A 17,483-nucleotide genomic window follows, 5' to 3' on the forward strand; every position below is an offset into this window, starting at 1 on the left:
TGCCGCCGCTGATGTGCCTTTCGTTGTGAATGTATCAGTATGTCAGGCCAAGCGGAGATCTTCCACGAAGTTCCGCGCCGAAGATCTTAAAGCTGCTCGCCATTTGCACAACTTCAATGTGGACGTGTGTATATTCTCCCGATTTCTCTTTCGTGAAGTCGACAATCAACTCCTTCGTCGTGTTGTCTCTGTGTGCAAAATTGTCGTGGCGGCGCCACTCAGCCAGTCTACCTATCTGGTTGGAAAGTAGTTTTCAGGTAAAAGTCACGTGAGCTGGTAGAGGAGGAAAGAAGAGGAGCGAGGGCTGAAGGGCTTCTACATCTTCCGTGTTTCAGGCTCGTTCATTCTCCCCGACACGTTCTCGCTCGGCCATCCATTCAGCTCAGCCTTTTCCGATGACGGGCTGCAGTGATCCGGCCCGGGGACCAGGAAGTGCGGCTCGGTCTCCGAGTGTGACAGAGACAGGCGCTGCTCTCTCGGAATGGCGGGACTGTCCTTCTCGGCGTTTGTTCTTTGTCTCTTCATTCCTGCGGGTGAGGGTCTCTCTCTCACAGGCCGGTAGTGTTCAGAGAACCGACAGAACGGCAGGTGGTTGCTGTAGAAAATAGATTACGAGAGATGTTACAGCTTAAATGTCGGTACTTATTGTTCTGTGTAAGTATCTGTGTAGTTCGAGACTATCCGCCTCTGTCGCTTTTCCCTGATCCGGTTTTCCCTTCCTCAGGTCAGTCTCAGAACTTTACCATCCACGTGGAGCACAGCCGGATAAATGTCCCCGAGGGGGGTGATGCGTTCTTTTCCGTGCGGCCGTCGGCCGGGCTCAGCAGAGTGATCTGGTTTGTTAAGGATGAAATAATCGCCCACTGGAACAATCAGAACGTGACCAAAGAATTCACTTCTCGGGCTGAGTTATTCGCCTCCAACGGGTCGCTTCTGCTGAAGTCGGTGAACAGCGCTGACAGTGGGGGATACCGTGTGGATATGCTTCCAACCAGCGGCTCCGAGACCTCAGCGTTCGTCACTCTGCATGTCCTCGGTAAGTGAGATTCCGCCGTATTCAGTCACGCATTCCCGGAAGATTACTCTCATTTTATTCCTGTGGTGAAAGAATACAATTTCACCTTTACTGTTTGTTCGTTGCGAAATAGAAACGATATCGACTAAACAAGACAGAGCCACAGGTTCCAGCCTCCAGTGACACTTAACAGTCCCCCTATTAGGTCTGGTCGCCACTATGCCCTGCGTGGCTGCTCCGTTTGTAAACAGAATCTGTGTTTACTGCAGTAAGTTACAACTGGTTCAACGTTCTTTGTCCACTCTCTATTTTATCGTGGCTGCTGTTCCGAGGAGCCGGTGAAATTCTATTGACATTGAGAGGCCAAAGGAGGGAACTCCAGTGCCGAGACAATATTTGTCCGCGGTGAGATTTTCAACCTCATTCCACAGTAGATTCAGAATCAGAATCAAGTTTATCATCAGCGGCACGTGTGGTGAAATTTGTTAACTTAGCAGCAGCGGTTCAATGCAATACGTAATACAGAAATAGAAGAAGAGGAAAAAAATACTGCTACTACTACTACTAATAATCATAATAATATTAATAATAATGAACTATAATCCTTCAGCTGTCACGTGACAGTCAGACCCGGTCTCCGAGTCCGTAACTCGGGTGTCATTTGCCTATTGAAATACTGTCCAAAATACAGACCCGACCTGTCCTTCCTCTCGCTGTGGTGGACTTTACCTGTGCGGATTGGGGAGACAATCGTCTCTATTCTCCGGGCGAAGACGAAGCACGAAAATGAGTAAATTGATGACAGAAATGAATGAACGAATAATTAAATTAATCCAGGGGATTATACACCAGTGAGCCTTACCTCAGCGGTGGGAAGGATGTTGGAGAAGATCGCGAGAGGCAGGATTTATGGTCGTTTGCGAGCAGGCTTTTTCCACTGAGGCTCGGGGAGAAGGAATGCAGGGGACATGAGTTATGGGTGAATGGGAAAAGTTTAAAGGGAACATGGGGGGCGGGTTCTTCACACAGAGAGTGGTGGGAGTGTGGAATGAGCTGCCAGATGAAGTGGGAAATGTGGGCTCACTTTTAGCATTTAAGAAAATCTTGGATAGGTACATAGATGAGAGTGGTTTGGAGGGAAATGGTCCAGGTGCAGGTCAGTGGGAAAAGGCAGACGAACGGCTCGGCACAGCCAAGAAGGGAGGAAGGCCCAGACCGAGCAATTCATTCTAAGACAGTGGCAGATGTTTGCGAAATAGTTCACAACAATTGATCATTTGTTGAAGAAAATATTGTTTCTGTTCAACACTGACGCTTATGACTCAAGGGTCCAATTATCTGACCCGAGGACCAGGAAGTGTGGCTCAGTCCCCAGATATAACAGACACAGGCGCTGCTCCCTCGGAGCATATCCCGGACGGTAGTAATGAAACAAGAGCATATCCCGCATGGTAGTAATGTGACCAGAGCATATTCCTGGTGGTAGTAATTGGACAAAAGCATATCCGGATGGTAGTAATGAGACAAGAGCATATCCCGACTGGTAGTAATGAGACAAGAGCATATCCCGGATGGTAGTAATGAGACAAGAGCATATCCCGGATGGTAGTAATGAGACAAGAGCTTATCCCGGATGGTAGTAATGAGACAAGAGCATATCCCGGATGGTAGTAATGAGACAAGAGCATATCCCGGATGGTAGTAATGAGACAAGAGCTTATCCCGGATGCTAGTAATGAGACAAGAGCATATTCCTGGTGGTAGTAATTGGACAAAAGCATATTCCGGATGGTAGTAATGAGACAAGAGCATATCCAGGATGGTAATAATGAGACAAGAGCATATCCCGGATGGTAGTAATGAGACAAGAGCATATCCCGGATGGTAGTAATGAGACAAGAGCATATCCAGGATGGTAGTAATTAGAAGAGACCATGTCACGGATGGTAGTAATGAGACAAGAGCATATCCAGGATGGTAATAATGAGACAAGAGCATATCCCGGATGGTAGTAATGAGACAAGAGCATATCCCGGATGGTAGTAATGAGACAAGAGCATATCCAGGATGGTAGTAATTAGAAGAGACCATGTCACGGATGGTAGTAATGAGACAAGAGCATATCCCGACTGGTAGTAATTAGAAGAGACCACGTCACGGATGGTAGTAATGAGACAAGAGCATATCCCGGATGGTAGTAATTAGAAGAGACCATGTCACGGATGGTAGTAATCAGACAAGAGCATATTCCGGATGGTAGTAATGAGACAAGAGCATATCCCGGATGGTAGTAATGAGACAAGAGCATATCCCGGATGGTAGTAATAAGACGAGAGCATGTCCCGCCTGCTAGTAATTAGAAGAGACCATGTCACGGATGGTAGTAATCAGACAAGAGCATATTCCCAATGGTAGTAATGAGACGAGACCAGGTCACGGAAGGTGGTGGCCCTTATTTCTGGACCTTTTATTGTTGAGTGACCACCTTTTCAAGATGTCTTGGATTATGGTGAGGCTTGTACGGTGATGGATGTGACTGTGTACCCAGCCCTCTGCAATCATTGCCGATCCTGGGCATTGGAGCGTGCTGATCAGAGGGCAATGGGAACAGTCAGAGTCAGAGTGCTCCCCACCTTGCATATTTCCCGGTCTTTGGTGTCAAACCAATACCAAGTCTCTTCAATGACGTAACAGGATAAAATCGCTGACGTGACTTTCTTTGTGAAGGTAAAAATATGTGCAGCCAAACAGAGATACCCTAAGAAAGAGCTTAAAGCTGCTCACCCTTACCTCCGCTGACCCTTCAATGAGAACTGGTGAGTGTTCTCCCGACTGCCCCTTCCTGAGGTTACAATCTATTCCTTGGTCTCGCTGACTTTGTGTGCAAACTCAAATGCGATGACATCACCCGACCAGTCCATCAATCTCGCAGGAAAACAGTTTTGAGAAAAATGCTACGTGAGCTGATAGAGAACGACAGAAGAATATCAAGGGCCGAATAGCCCCCTGTTTCCGCAGTGTTTTATGTGCGTTCAGTGTCCGCCTTCTCGCTGTGCGATCCATTCAGCTCCGGGTTTTCAGATTAGAGACTCCCGAGGACTGCAATAGTGACCGGGAGATGTGGCTCACTCGCCCAGGGTAACAGAGACAGTCTCAGCTCTCTCGGGATCGCGTGCATGACGTTCACTTTACTCTCTCTCTTTCTCTTCATGTCGGTGGGTGAGAGAAACTCTCTTCGGGACCATTATCGGATTCCACACAACAGCAGATAGTTGTAGAACAGCACACAGGGTTTGATCCAGATATTCAGCACAGATTCTCTGATCCAATCAGCGCTGCCGCTTGTGACGTCAGAATCCAGATATCGGTGATCACGTCGGACAGTGGGGTATACCGTGTGAGTATGGTTCCAGCTAATGGCTCACAAACCTCAGCGACCATCTCTCCATCTGTATGTCCTTGGTAAGTGAGACAGAGTTATACAGAGTTCTGCCATCTCCGACTATAACATTCATTTCATTCCCGTTGTTATAGAATACAATCTAACCCTTACTGTTCGTTGGTGAACGACGGATTCTTTCCGAATGAAAAACTAGACCGAGTGAACAACACAGTTCCGCATTAGATTTAGTTTGAAGTCCATCTCGGACAGGCCTCGGCGATGATTGGTGACTGTGGACGCAGCACCTGGCCTCCAGTGAACCCGGCCAGTCCCACTTTCCGGACTGCTCAACTCTCACTCATACTCAGTAAAGTTGTAGATTAGTAACTTTAACAGGATTAATGGAAAACCCACGAGAGTGGACAAGACAACACACTGCGCAGATACAAAGAGTAATAAGTAATGGGAACATGAAATATCAAGATAAAGTGTCCTTAAAGAGAGATCATTGGTTGTGGGAACCAACTGAGTGTTGTTATCCGCTTTGTTCAAGAGCCTGATGGCTGAAGGATTATAACTATCCTTCAGCTCGATGGGGCCAGTCTTGAGGTTCTTGTACCTTCCACCTGATGGCAGCATCGCGGGAGGCTCAAGTCCTGGGTGGTGAGGGTGTCTGATAATGGATGAAAACGCGTCATGCAGATGCACTCAATGGTTTTTGAAAAAACGTAGAACTATTGAAAAACCTACAGGACTATACAAAGCTGTGCCGAGAATGTCCCTGCCAGAGAAGTTACCTATCGTTTCCCATAGCCCTCTATTCTTTATAGAGGGCTTTACCCATGGTGGACAGGGTTGGATCCACTAATTTTTGACGGATTTTCCATTCAAAGGCATCGACTTTCCTCATTCCAGGCCGTGAGGTAGAAGGTCAATACTCTCACCATTACACATCTGTCGACGTTTGTCAAAGCTTTTGACGTCAGGACGAATCTCCGCAGACTCCTAAGGAAGTGGAGGCGCTGCCACGCCATCGTAGCTATTGCACTTACGTGCTGGGTCCAAGACCAGCGCGTACTACAAGCAGTTAGAATGCTCCCAACGGCACAACTTTAGAAATTTGCGAGTATTTCCAGTAGCATATCAAGTTCCCTCAATCTCCTTATGAAAAATTGCCTTCACTGCCATTGCATCAATATGTTGGGCCCGGGATAGATTCTCAGAAAGTTTGACAACCAGCATATTTAGACTGCTCCCAATCCGTGTGCATCCAGTGTGGATTGTCTGCGAGGAAGCGACGTTATTCCCGATCCACAGAGGCTGCCGTCTTTCGGTGAGGAAGTCAAGGATCCAGATGCAGGGGAGGATACAGCCACCCAGAGTTGGGAGCGAATCAATGGGAATTGAGAACAATGTTTCTGTTGAGTGGTGAGCTTCAGTCAATGATCAACAGCCTGCCATTGGTTTCAATATTGGCCAGTTGGCCCAAGGCCCAGTGCAAAGCGAGGGGGTTGTATCTGTTGTAGATCCGCTGTTGTGAAAAGCAAATTGCAGCGGGTAGCATTCTAGTCATGACCAACTGATCACAGTATTGGAAATTGATCCTGGTGTTTGGTATTGGGAAATGAACCTGGTGTTTGTTATTGGGAATTGAACCTGGTGTTTGTTATTGGGAATAGAACCTGGTGTTTGTTATTGGGAAATGAACCTGGTGTTTGTTATTGGGAATTGAACCTGGTGTTTGGTATTGGGAATTGAACCTGATGTTTGGAATTGGAAATTGAACCTGAAGTTTGGTATTGGGAATTGAACTGGTGTTTGGTATTGGGAATTGAACCTGATGTTTGGAATTGGAAATTGAACCTGAAGTTTGGTATTGGGAATTGAACCTGGTGTTTGTTATTGGGAATAGAACCTGGTGTTTGTTATTGGGAATTGAACCTGGTGTTTGGTATTGGGAATTGAACCTGATGTTTGGAATTGGAAATTGAACCTGAAGTTTGGTATTGGGAATTGAACTGGTGTTTGGTATTGGGAATTGAACCTGATGTTTGGAATTGGAAATTGAACCTGAAGTTTGGTATTGGGAATTGAACCTGGTGTTTGTTATTGGGAATAGAACCTGGTGTTTGTTATTGGGAAATGAACCTGGTGTTTGTTATTGGGAATTGAACCTGGTGTTTGGTATTGGGAATTGAACCTGATGTTTGGAATTGGAAATTGAACCTGAAGTTTGGTATTGGGAAATGAACCTGGTGTTTGTTATTGGGAATTGAACCTGAAGTTTGGTATTGGGAATTGAACCTGATGTTTGGTATTGGGAAATGAACCTCATCAGCTGTTACATCTCTCAGTGGGAGAGCATTTTGGAAACAGTGATCATCATTCCATCTCCTTCACAATAGCATTGGAGAGAGAAAGGAACAGACATGTTAGCGAAGCGTTTACATGGAGTAAGGGGAACGATGATGCCGTCAGGCAAGAACTTGGAGGCTTAAATTGGGAACAGATTGTTCTCAGGGAAAGGGACGGAAGAAATGTGGCGAATGTTCAGCGGATGTTTGTGTGGAGTTCTGCAAAGGTACTTTCCAATAAGACAGAGATGTTATGGGAGGGTACAGGAACCGTGGTGTTCAAAGGCTGTAGTGAATCTAGTTGAACGGAAAGATGAGGGAAATAACACAGGATATAAATTGTTAATCAGTTTCCAGGGCAGAGAAGGCAACACTACGGGGCCTTTGTTAAGATGAAAGGGGATTCACTTCAAGCGGTGGCGACAAGCAAAGATCTCACACAGAGCTTGATGCTGATGTAGAAAGATCAGCCGGAGGGATTGGTAGATGCGGACGTAATCGGGTTGTTTAAAATCGATTTGGTCAATTGCGATGAAGCAAGAGCGAGTAAATGCTACCACCTCAGGCAGAATATTCGGTGGGATAAACCAGTTGGGGCAAAGGTCCTGATTCAGCTTTGTGTGACTCTAACTGTTAGTGTCTTTGCTGAACCAACCGCTGAACTGTACATTTTGCACGTTGAGATCAGAGGCAGAGATGTTGAAACACCAGCTCGCAGACCGTTGCCGAATTGACCGTAATAAGCTGATTCTGTTTCCGAAATTGCTCAACATACATCCTGAACATGTCCTCTTTTCGGAAGGCAAGAACACGTTGACTGGAAGTGTGCATCAGTGGTGGAATGAATTACAACAGTCGGTTGCTAAGATACAAACCGCAGTTTCGTGAGGGTTTGACTTCCTTCACAGGAGGCGGCAGAAGTCTGGAGCGCGTTGATCAGAGGAGTACTGATCCGACCATGGATTCAAAACTCTCATCACTGTCAACTGCAACGCCAGTTACAGACCAACAAGAGGTGTGCGTGAGGGGCCCTTGCTGTTCCAATGTACTTCCGTATTTCCCCGTTGGAAACTCTGCAAGCATCAACACCAGTGTGATTCAAGGACACAACAGAAATGGAGAGCGTTGCCCAACAGTTAACAAAACTGAAGATATGAAACTGAGCTGCAAGATTTCCTCTTGTGAAAGAAACGGGGACAGCTGGCCCCGTAACTTCTCAGTCAGGATGCGGGAATGACAGTGTTAAATGCCGAGCTGCAGCCCATGAACTGCGTCCTGTCATTTGTGTGTGCATTGACCAGGTGATATTAGGTCATCTGGCACCTAAACACAGGGTAGTGATTGTGGGAGATTTTAATTTTCCACACATAGACTGGGGAGCCCACACTGTAAAAGGGATGGATGGTTTGGAGTTTGTAAAATGTGTGCAGGATATTTTATTTTGCAGCAATACATAGAGGTACCATCTAGAGAAGGGGGTGTGTTGGATCTCCTGTTTGTGAATGAGAAAGGCCAGCTGACGAAGGTATCTGTTGTGGAGCACTTCGGGTCCAGTGATCACAATGCTATTAGTTTCAATATAATTGTGGAGATGGATAAGACTGGACCCAGGGTTGAGATTTTCGATTCGTGAACGGCTAACTTTGAGGAGATGGGAAAGGATTTAGAAGGAGTGGATTGGGACAATTTGTTTTATGGGAAGGATATAATAGAGAAATGGAGGTCATTTAAAGGTGAAATTCTGAGTGTACAGAATCTTTATTTTCCTGTACGGTTGAAAGCAAAGGTTAAAAGTTTGCGAGTACCATGGCTTTCGAGGGATATTGGAAACTTGTTCGGAAAAAAGAGATATCTGCAATAAGGACAGGAAGCATGGAGGAGATGAGGGGCTCGAGGAATATAAAGAAAGTAAAATCAATCTTAAGAAAGAAATTAGAAAAGCTAAAATAAGATGCGAGGTTGCTTTGGCAAGTAAGGTGAAAATAAATCCGAAGGGTTTTGATAGCTATATAAATAGTAAAAGGATAGTGAGGGATAAAATTGATCCCTTAGAGAAGCAGAGTGGTCAGCTGTGTGTGGAGCCGAAAGAGATGGGGGAGATTTTGAACAGATTATTTTCTTCGGTATCCACTAAGGAGAAGGATACTGAATTCTGTAAGGTAAGGGAAACAAGTAGCGAAGTTATGGAAACTATGACGATTAAAGAGGTGCAATTATTGGCGCGTTTCAGGGATGTAAATGTGGATAAATCTCCGGATCCTGACAGGATATTCCCTAGGACCTTGAGGGAAGTTAGTGTAGAATAGCAGGGGCTCTAACAGAAATATTTCAAATGTCATCAGAAACGGGGATGGTGCCGGAGGATTGGCGTATTGCTCATGTGGTTCCATTGTTTAAAAAGGGTTCTAAGAGTAAACCTAGCAAATATAAGCCTGTCAGTTTGGCATTAGTGATGGGTAAATTAATGGAAAGTATTCTTAGGGATGGTATATATAATTCTCTGGATAACTGTTTGTCAGGTTGGAAGCCGGTGACTAGTGGTGTGCCTCAGGGATCTGTACTGGGTCCAATGTTGTTTGTCATATACATTAATGATCTGGATGATGGGGTGGTAAATTGGATTAGTAAGTATGCAGATGATACTAAGGTAGGTGGCTTTGTGGATACTGAAGCAGGTTTTCAAAGATTGCAAAGAGGTTTAGGCCAGTCAGAAGAGTGGGTTGAACGATGGCAGATGGAGTTTAAAGCTGTTAAGTGTGAAGTGCTACATTTTGGTAAGAATAATCCAAATAGGACATACATGTTAAATGGTAGGGCATTGAAGAATGCAGTAGAACAGAGTGATCTAGGAATAATGGTGCATAGTTCCCTGAAGGTGGAATCTCATGTGGATAGGGTGGTGAAGAAAGCTTTTGGTATGTTGGCCTTTATAAATCAGAGCATTGAGTATTCGAGTTGAGATGTAGTGTAAAAATTGTACAAGGCATTGGTAAGGCCAAATTTGGAGTACTGTGTACAGTTCTGGTCACCGAATTATAGGAAAGGTGTCAACAAATTAGAGAGAATACAGGGAAGATTTATTAGAATGTTACCTGGGTTTCAGCACCTAAGTTACAGGGAAAGGTTGAAAAAGTTACGTCTTTATTCTTTGAAGCGTAGAAGGTTGAGGTGGGAGTTGACAGAGTTATTTAAATTTATGAGGGGATAGATAGAGTTGATGTGTATAGACTTTTTTCGATTGTGAGTTGGGGAGATTCAAACAAGAGGACATGAGTTGAGAGTTAGTGGGCAAAAGTTTAAGGGTAACACGAGGGGGAATTTCATTGCTCAGTGACTGGTAGCTGTGTGGAACGAGCTTCCAGTAGAAGTGGTAGAGGCAGGTTCGGTATTGTCATTTAACGTAAAATTGGATAGGTAGATTGACAGGAAAGGAATGGAGGGTTATGGGCTGTCTGCGGGTCAGTCGGACTAGGTGAGAGTAAGCGTTCGGCACGGACTAGAAGGGCCGAGAGGGCCTGTTTCCGTGCTGTAATTGTCATATGGTTATATGGTAAATATGTTGTTCACCGTAAGTGACAGCTTTAAAACTTTAAACTCTGTGTCGGAATTTAGTTCAATCAGGAATGAAACCTGATATCGAAAGGCATGGGCGATAAGAGCTATGAATGGAGACAATCTTCAGTTGGCGGCATCCAAATATTGCGGACGTGTTGCAGGTAAATGCAAGTGAAGAACTATTTGCATTTTAATTGTATTTACAGAGCCGGTGAGTGGGGTTGCCGTGGTGACCAATAATTCCACTCCCCTAGAAAACCTCGATACCATCGCACTGAGTTGTGACGCGTCGGGCACTGTTCAGACACGGACATGGTTCAAGGATAACCAACCCATCCAGGAAAAAGACAGAATATTTACATCTTTCGGCAACTCGAAACTGACTGTAATCACTGTGAACAGAAACGACGCAGGGACGTACAAGTGCATCGCCAGCAACTCTTTCAGCGGAGGCGCTGGAGAGACATACGTGCAAGTTTACTGCGGCTGCACAGGTAAATAACAACATTCATTTTTTTTATATCGGTAAGCACTATAACAAACATATTTTCTCAATGTATAGATGGGTCAAAGAAGGTCCGAATTGTACCGGAGCGTCTAGTTGTTTAAAATATTGTTTTAAACCTGAAAATGCTCTGTCAGTCCCCTGGTGTACAACGGGAACAATCTCCTGCAGACAGGGCAGGAACTCACCCTTGTCTCAGTGACAATGGGAACAATCTCCTGCAGACAGGGCAGGAACTCACCCTTGTCTCAGTGACAATGGGAACAATCTCCGGCAGACAGGGCAGGAACTCACCATTGTGTCAGTGACAATGGGAACAATCTCCTGCAGAGAGGGCAGGAACTCACCCTTGTCTCAGTGACAATGGGAACAATCTCCTGCAGACAGGGCAGGAACTCACCCTTGTCTCAGTGACAATGGGAACAACCTCCTGCAGACAGGGCAGGAACTCACCCTTGTCTCACTGACAACGGGAACAATCTCCGGCAGGCAGGGCAGGAAATCACCCTTGTCTCAGTGACAATGGGAACAATCTCCGGCAGACAGGGCAGGAACTCACCATTGTGTCAGTGACAATGGGAACAATCTCCTGCAGACAGGGCAGGAACTCACCCTTGTGTCAGTGACAATGGGAACAATCTCCTGCAGACAGTGCAGGAACTCACCCTTGTCTCAGTGACAATGGGAACAATCTCCTGCAGATAGGGCAGGAACTCACCCTTGTCACAGTGGCAATGGGAACAATCTCCTGCAGACAGGGCAGGAACTCACCCTTCTGTCAGTGACAATGGGAACAATGACTAGTGATGTGTCACGGGGAGCAGTGCTGGGTCCATTGTTATTTGTCATCTATCTCAATGATCTGGATGAGAATGTGGCAAATTGGATCAGCAAATTGACTGATGATACAAAGATTGGAGGTGTAGTGGACAGTGAGGAAGGCTTTCAAAGCTTGCAGAGGGATTTGGACCAGTTGGAGGAATGGGCTGAAAAATGGCAGATAGAATTTAATGCGGACATGTGTGAGGTATTGCACTTCCGAAGGTCAAATCAAGGTAGAACATGCAATGCAAATGGTAGGACACTGAGGGGGGCAGTAGAGCAGAGTGATCTGGGAGTACAGATACAAAATTCCCTAAAAGTGACGTCACACGAAGATAGGGTAGTAAAGAGAGCTTTTGGTACATTTGCCTTTATAAATCAAAGTATTGAGTATAAGAGTTGGAATGTAATGGTGAGGTTGTATAAGACATTGGTGAGACCGAATTTGGAGTATTGTATGCAGTTTTGGTCACCTAATTACAGGAAGGATATTAATAAGTGTGAAAGAGTGCAGAGAAGGTTTACAAAGATGTTGCCGGGACTTGAGAAACTGAGTTACAGGGAAAGTTTGAATAGGTTAGGACTTCCCTGGAGCGGAGGAGAATGAGGGGTGATTTGAGAGAGATGTATAAAATTATGATGGGTATAGATAGAGTGAATGCAAGCAGACTTTTTCCACTGAGGCTAGGGGAGAAAAAAAAACAGAAGTCATGGGTTAAGGGTGAAGGGGGAAAAGATTAAATGGAGCACAAAGAGTGGTGGGAGTGTGGAATAAGCTGCCAGATGAAGTTGCAGATGCGGGCTGAATTTTGACATTTGAGAAAATCTTGGACAGTTATATGGGTGAGACGGGTTTGGAGCGATATGGCCCAGGTGCAGATCAGTGGGACTAGGCAGAAAAATGGTTCGGCACAGCCAAGAAGGGCCGAAAGGCCTGTTTCTGTGCTGTGATGTTCTAAGGTTCTATAAAATCCATTTGACACCGAAAAAGACGGGTTTGCGCAATGTAAGATACATATTTGTTGTTTTTTTGTGTGTTTGTTAGCCCCAGAAACAGGCGACAATTTCACCCTAGGCGCTGCCGCGATCGTGGGCATTGTACTGGGTTCTCTTGCCGGAGGATTGATCGGCGGAGTCTGCGCATGGTTATTCGCAAGGAAAATTGGCGGGTAAATGCCCTTTTCTCCGAATATCGCTTCTTCTTCTAATTATTGCCGGAGATCTTTATTTTGCAGAAGTGGGATATTGGAAGGTTTAAAGGGAACCGATGACCGAAGCAATTTACACAAGCCGGAGCTGGAGGAAACTGGCGAGTCAGGCATTACTGGTGGGGAACATGAACCGACGGCCTTTGTGGAAGGAGATTGACTGACATCAGTGGCTGGGAAGTTGTTGGAATCTATAGTTAGGGTTGAGATTAGGCAGTACCTGGAGGCACACGACAAGAATGGCTAAAGCCACATGACAAACCCTTTTGAGGAAATTACTAGCAGTGTAGACAAAGGAGATAAAGTCGATGTGGTTAATTGGATTTTCCGAAGGCCTTTGACAAGGGGCCACTCATGAGGCTGCTCACCAAGTTAAGAGCCAATGGAACAGCAGGGAAGTTACTAGTGTGGGTGGAGCATTGACTGATCGGCAGAAAACAGAGAGCGGGAATAAAGGGATCCTATTCTGCCTGGCTGCTGATTACTATTGGAGATCCACAGGGCTCGGTGCTAGGACCGCTACTTTTCACGATGTATGTCAAAGATGTGGGCTAAGGGATTCATAGATCTGCGGCTAGGTTTGCCCTAGATACAAAGAGAGGTGGATGAACCGGCAGCGTTCAGGAAACAGAGAGCCTGCAGAGAGAGCAAGATAGTTTAGGGTAATTGGCAAAGAAGCGGCAAATGAAATATGATGTGGTAAAGTGTACGTTCATGCACTTTGGTGGAAGAAATAAACGGGCAGACTATTATTTAGATGGCGAGAGAATTCAAAATCCAGTGATGCAAATAGACTTGGGAGTCCTTGTGCGAGATACCCTAAAGGTTAACCTCCAGGTTGAGTCGGTGGTGAAGAAGGTGAATGCAATGTTTGTACTCAATTCTAGAAGTATAGAATATAAGAGCAGGGATGTGATGTTGAGGCTCTATAAGGCATTCGTGAGACCACACTTGGAGCATTGTGTGCAGTCTTGGGCTCCTTATTTTTATAAAGGGTGTACTGACATTGGAGAGGGTTCAGAGAGGATTCAAGAGAATTATTCCAGGAATGAAAGGGTTACCGTTTGAGGAAGGTCTGGGCTGCATTCCCTGGAGTTCAGGGGAATGAGGGGGGATCTCATAGAAACATTCCGAATGTTGAAAGGCCTGAACAGTTTAGATATGGCAAAGTTATTTCGCATGGTAGGGGAGTCTAGGACAAGAGGGCACGGCTTCAGAATTAAGCACGTCCTTTTAGATCCGGGATGCGGAGAAATTACTTTCACCAAGGGGGATAAATCTGTGGAATTTGTTGCCACGAGCGGCTGTGGAGGCCAAGACATTGGGTGCATTTAAGACAGAGATGGACAGGTTCTTGATTAACCAGGGTATCAAAGGGTATCAGGTGAAAGCAGGGGACATGGGACGACTTGAAGAATTGGATCAGCCCAGGGTTAAATTGCGGAACTGACTCGCTGAGCCGAATGGCCCACTTCTGCTCCTATCTCTTATGGTCTTACAGTCTTTCGGTGGGATGAACGAGGCTGAAAGATATTGATATAGGACAGTATTGTAAACGGGAACAGGATCAGGGGAACAAGAGTTTATCTTCCCAAGGACATGTTAAATTGATCAGCAGTTCCGGAATTATCCCACAGATCAGGAGTCACCTGTGGTCAGAATCAGCATTGAGCTTTCCCCCTGAAATGGGAACATTTGACTGAAAGACACTTTCCCCTGGAAAACCGTGATCCAATTGGCCAAAGCAATTCTTTCTCTGTGAAACCCATTGTCGTCACTGTTGTTGCGATCGAGCACGCCTGGAACCGGGCATCCGATAACCGGGACAGTATCAAGGAGTAACCAGGCAGAATGCAATGGAATGATTGGAGCCGTTCTCACTCTGTGTATCAGCGCAGGAAAGTCAACTCCTCTGGAATTCATGTTTTGAAAATTGTTTCTGTTCATTCAGGATCAAAGATCCCCCACAATCCCAGTACGACACGACCATCGATTCCGGACGGAACAGTGAGTGAACTGCATTTCATCTGTTCTGTTACTGGGCCCCTGGAAATCTCAGCATTTCATTTAGATATGGCAGTTCCTAGTGCACAGAATCTGCAGGGTTTCATCCGAGAGAATGGTCACGAATAATGTTGCTTGGGTTGTTGGGTTGTCCGGTTAAATAAGTAAATATTTTCAACACAGGATTACATTGGCGGGGCGGTATGGTATTTCCCTTTCTGTATCTGACCTAAATTATTGTCCGTCTATACAGGGGGTGACCGGTTTCTGGCGTTTGTGGGAATGTAGTTCGTGCTGTCGCTGGCATTTTGTTTTGTGGCCGGATTGACATCCGCTGTATGAACAACGGCCCATGATGCTCTTCACCGCTGTGACGTATCTGTACTGTTCCCGCAGGCACCTTGGATACAAACACCGTGAACGCATCGGGAATCTATGAAAATCTCTCAAGGAATGAACAGGTTGGATTTTTGAACTATGTTCATGATCGCAGTCATTGTTTCAAAGATGAGAAGATAAGTAATGTGATGGGTCGCGTCCGAGCAGCAATGAATGTGAAGATTGATACCCTCGGGGTTTACACGTGGAGAGACAGAATACAATTGTCGAGCGCAAGGTTAAAAGTCACAATAGAAATCTTTAATTTCTCTTTCCAGGGCGCAAGGCACAATGCACAAGATGGAAACTCCACTTACACGGTGAGGGAATTATTTGCGTCTCTCCCTTTTTGAAGTAATTGTTTCCACTTCACACAGTGAGAAACAGACCCTGAAGTGAGACATTCGACAGCAAGAATGACGTCGAAGAGGCGGCAATGCGGGCCGCAGAAATGGCGGATGAACTCATGAAGTATCATGTGTTAGTCTGGACTGTGGGGCACAACCTGGTCCCTCTGTCCCACGGTCTTTCCGAGCCGATTTGTTACATGTGTCCACGTCCTTTTCGGAGTTCTTTCAATTCTCCTCCCTCACAGACTGCGTTTGTTATTAACTTTTGCTAATCACAATGATTTATTTCCGTTTAACAGGGACTAGTTCTGGGAGATCGATCTGTTTACAGTGATCTGAAGAGGTAAGTGAGCAGAACACGAGGCTGTCGATGAAAAATGTGACTTGCAAAGGGAACATGTCCATTATTGCCAAGCCGATGAGTTGAGCAGAGCCCCGGCTGTGCGTGCTGCCAAATTACCCAGTGATTAACAGATGAGAGACATGTAACACTGTGGAACTGGGGTCAGTCGTCGGCGGGCAGCAAACATTGTTATTCAGAGGAATAATGGTCCTGGGCCTGTGGCCTTGCGAAACAGATAAATTCTCTTTGACACCGAATAAGTAAATATCGCCCGTATTTGATCACACCATCTTTATTTCCTTCCAGTTGCCGAGAGAGCCAACATGAATTGTTTACTTATTCCGTCAGATGACGTCACTGTTGAATAGAAGAGGACGGTTGGCCGGGAATTCACACATGAGAAAGACAACCATCGTGGAAGAAGCCACCGTGCCACACGTCTCTTACTTTTTATATACGACCGTTATCCGTGTCTCCGGCATCTCTCTCTCGAGTGTCACATCTTCACTCCGAGACATCACTGAAGGGTGTGACACATTTTTTTATCGTAGCGGCTTAGTTCTCTCACTTCAACCTAGACTCCTCCAGCCCATGATAGGCAGCCTCACGCTTTCACCAACCTTTGCCCTCTCAACTTTGCTCTGCGTTACGATCTCAATAAACTCATTGTCCACATTATAGGCGGTTCAGTTTCTAAAGACATGTTTCGCACAGATCTGAAAAGTAGCAGTGTGTGACTCTCAACCTTCAGACAAGCCTCTATTTTATCTTGTCCGGGAGACTGGTGCAGCGGCTGAAACGGTCACGTGACAATAATTCCAATGATTCCGCCCTTCCCGTCCCGGCTCTTCGTATCAGCAAGTTATAAGAATTAGCTCACTGAATAGTGAGCGATATGATGTGAGTCTCGTCTTATCCAGCAACCAGATTTTTATCCGTGACATCCAGCCCTATTTGTTTTGGGATCATTCTCCAATGTTAAAAAGTTTCAAAGGTAGAATCTAATGTCAGAAAATCGTATACTTGTATACAGCCGATTGGAACACGCCCTCTGATACATAATGCATAGCTATCGCTCTCTGTATATTCAACTTTCTCATCCACGATTTCAACGCTGAATGATTTAATTGTTTCCCAACACTCACCAATTCCGCCTTCCTGGCACCTTCTAATGACCCCGAAGTCGGGTTCTTTAGAAGTTTGTCTATTTCCAACTTTTCTTGTTTCCCGCCTGGTTATCCACGCAACTAGATCAGTTAAGGGACTTTTATCTCGATTCACTGGCACCCCGATATTTTTATAAATCCCGGACGAGCCCCCAATTTGTTAGTACCCCGTAACTGTGTGTCTAACCAGCAGAGAAAGAAGAATTTGTTGGAGTCTGGTGGTACTATACTAAAGGTGTTTATTAATAAAAAAATAAGCAAAAAACCATATCAATAATGTAAATAAACATATAAAACAAGTTAACAGTAAATAAATTGTCATAGAAAAGTATAAAGTTCAGTTCAGTTCATGTGCTTATGTCGTTATGGTTGTTGTATTGTAATCGTTGGAGAGAGAGAGA

General features: G+C 45.3%; 1 protein-coding gene across 1 annotated transcript; it reads left to right on the top strand.

Annotated features, from left to right (window-relative positions):
• The first annotated feature begins 4,400 nt into the window (after nucleotides 1-4,400).
• LOC132386635 (carcinoembryonic antigen-related cell adhesion molecule 5-like) lies at nucleotides 4,401-13,001 on the top strand. Its single transcript, XM_059958930.1, has 4 exons — nucleotides 4,401-4,477; nucleotides 10,513-10,800; nucleotides 12,679-12,802; nucleotides 12,869-13,001. Exons 1-4 carry the CDS (start codon nucleotides 4,432-4,434, stop codon nucleotides 12,999-13,001), a joined length of 591 nt encoding a protein of 196 aa, XP_059814913.1. The 5' UTR covers nucleotides 4,401-4,431.
• Nucleotides 13,002-17,483: the final 4,482 nt, after the last annotated feature.

Source organism: Hypanus sabinus, unplaced genomic scaffold (genome assembly GCF_030144855.1).
Source record: "Hypanus sabinus isolate sHypSab1 unplaced genomic scaffold, sHypSab1.hap1 scaffold_1235, whole genome shotgun sequence".
Classification (NCBI taxonomy): Eukaryota; Metazoa; Chordata; class Chondrichthyes; order Myliobatiformes; family Dasyatidae; genus Hypanus; species Hypanus sabinus.

Excerpts from the sequence above, each read along its gene's own strand:
- LOC132386635 (XM_059958930.1), top strand. The coding sequence starts at position 4,432 with ATGGCTCACAAACCTCAGCGACCATCTCTCCATCTGTATGTCCTTG. Across the intron at positions 4,478-10,512 it reads TCTCCATCTGTATGTCCTTG|AGCCGGTGAGTGGGGTTGCC; the intron begins GTAAGTGAGACA and ends TTGTATTTACAG. Across the intron at positions 10,801-12,678 it reads AGTTTACTGCGGCTGCACAG|CCCCAGAAACAGGCGACAAT; the intron begins GTAAATAACAAC and ends TGTGTTTGTTAG.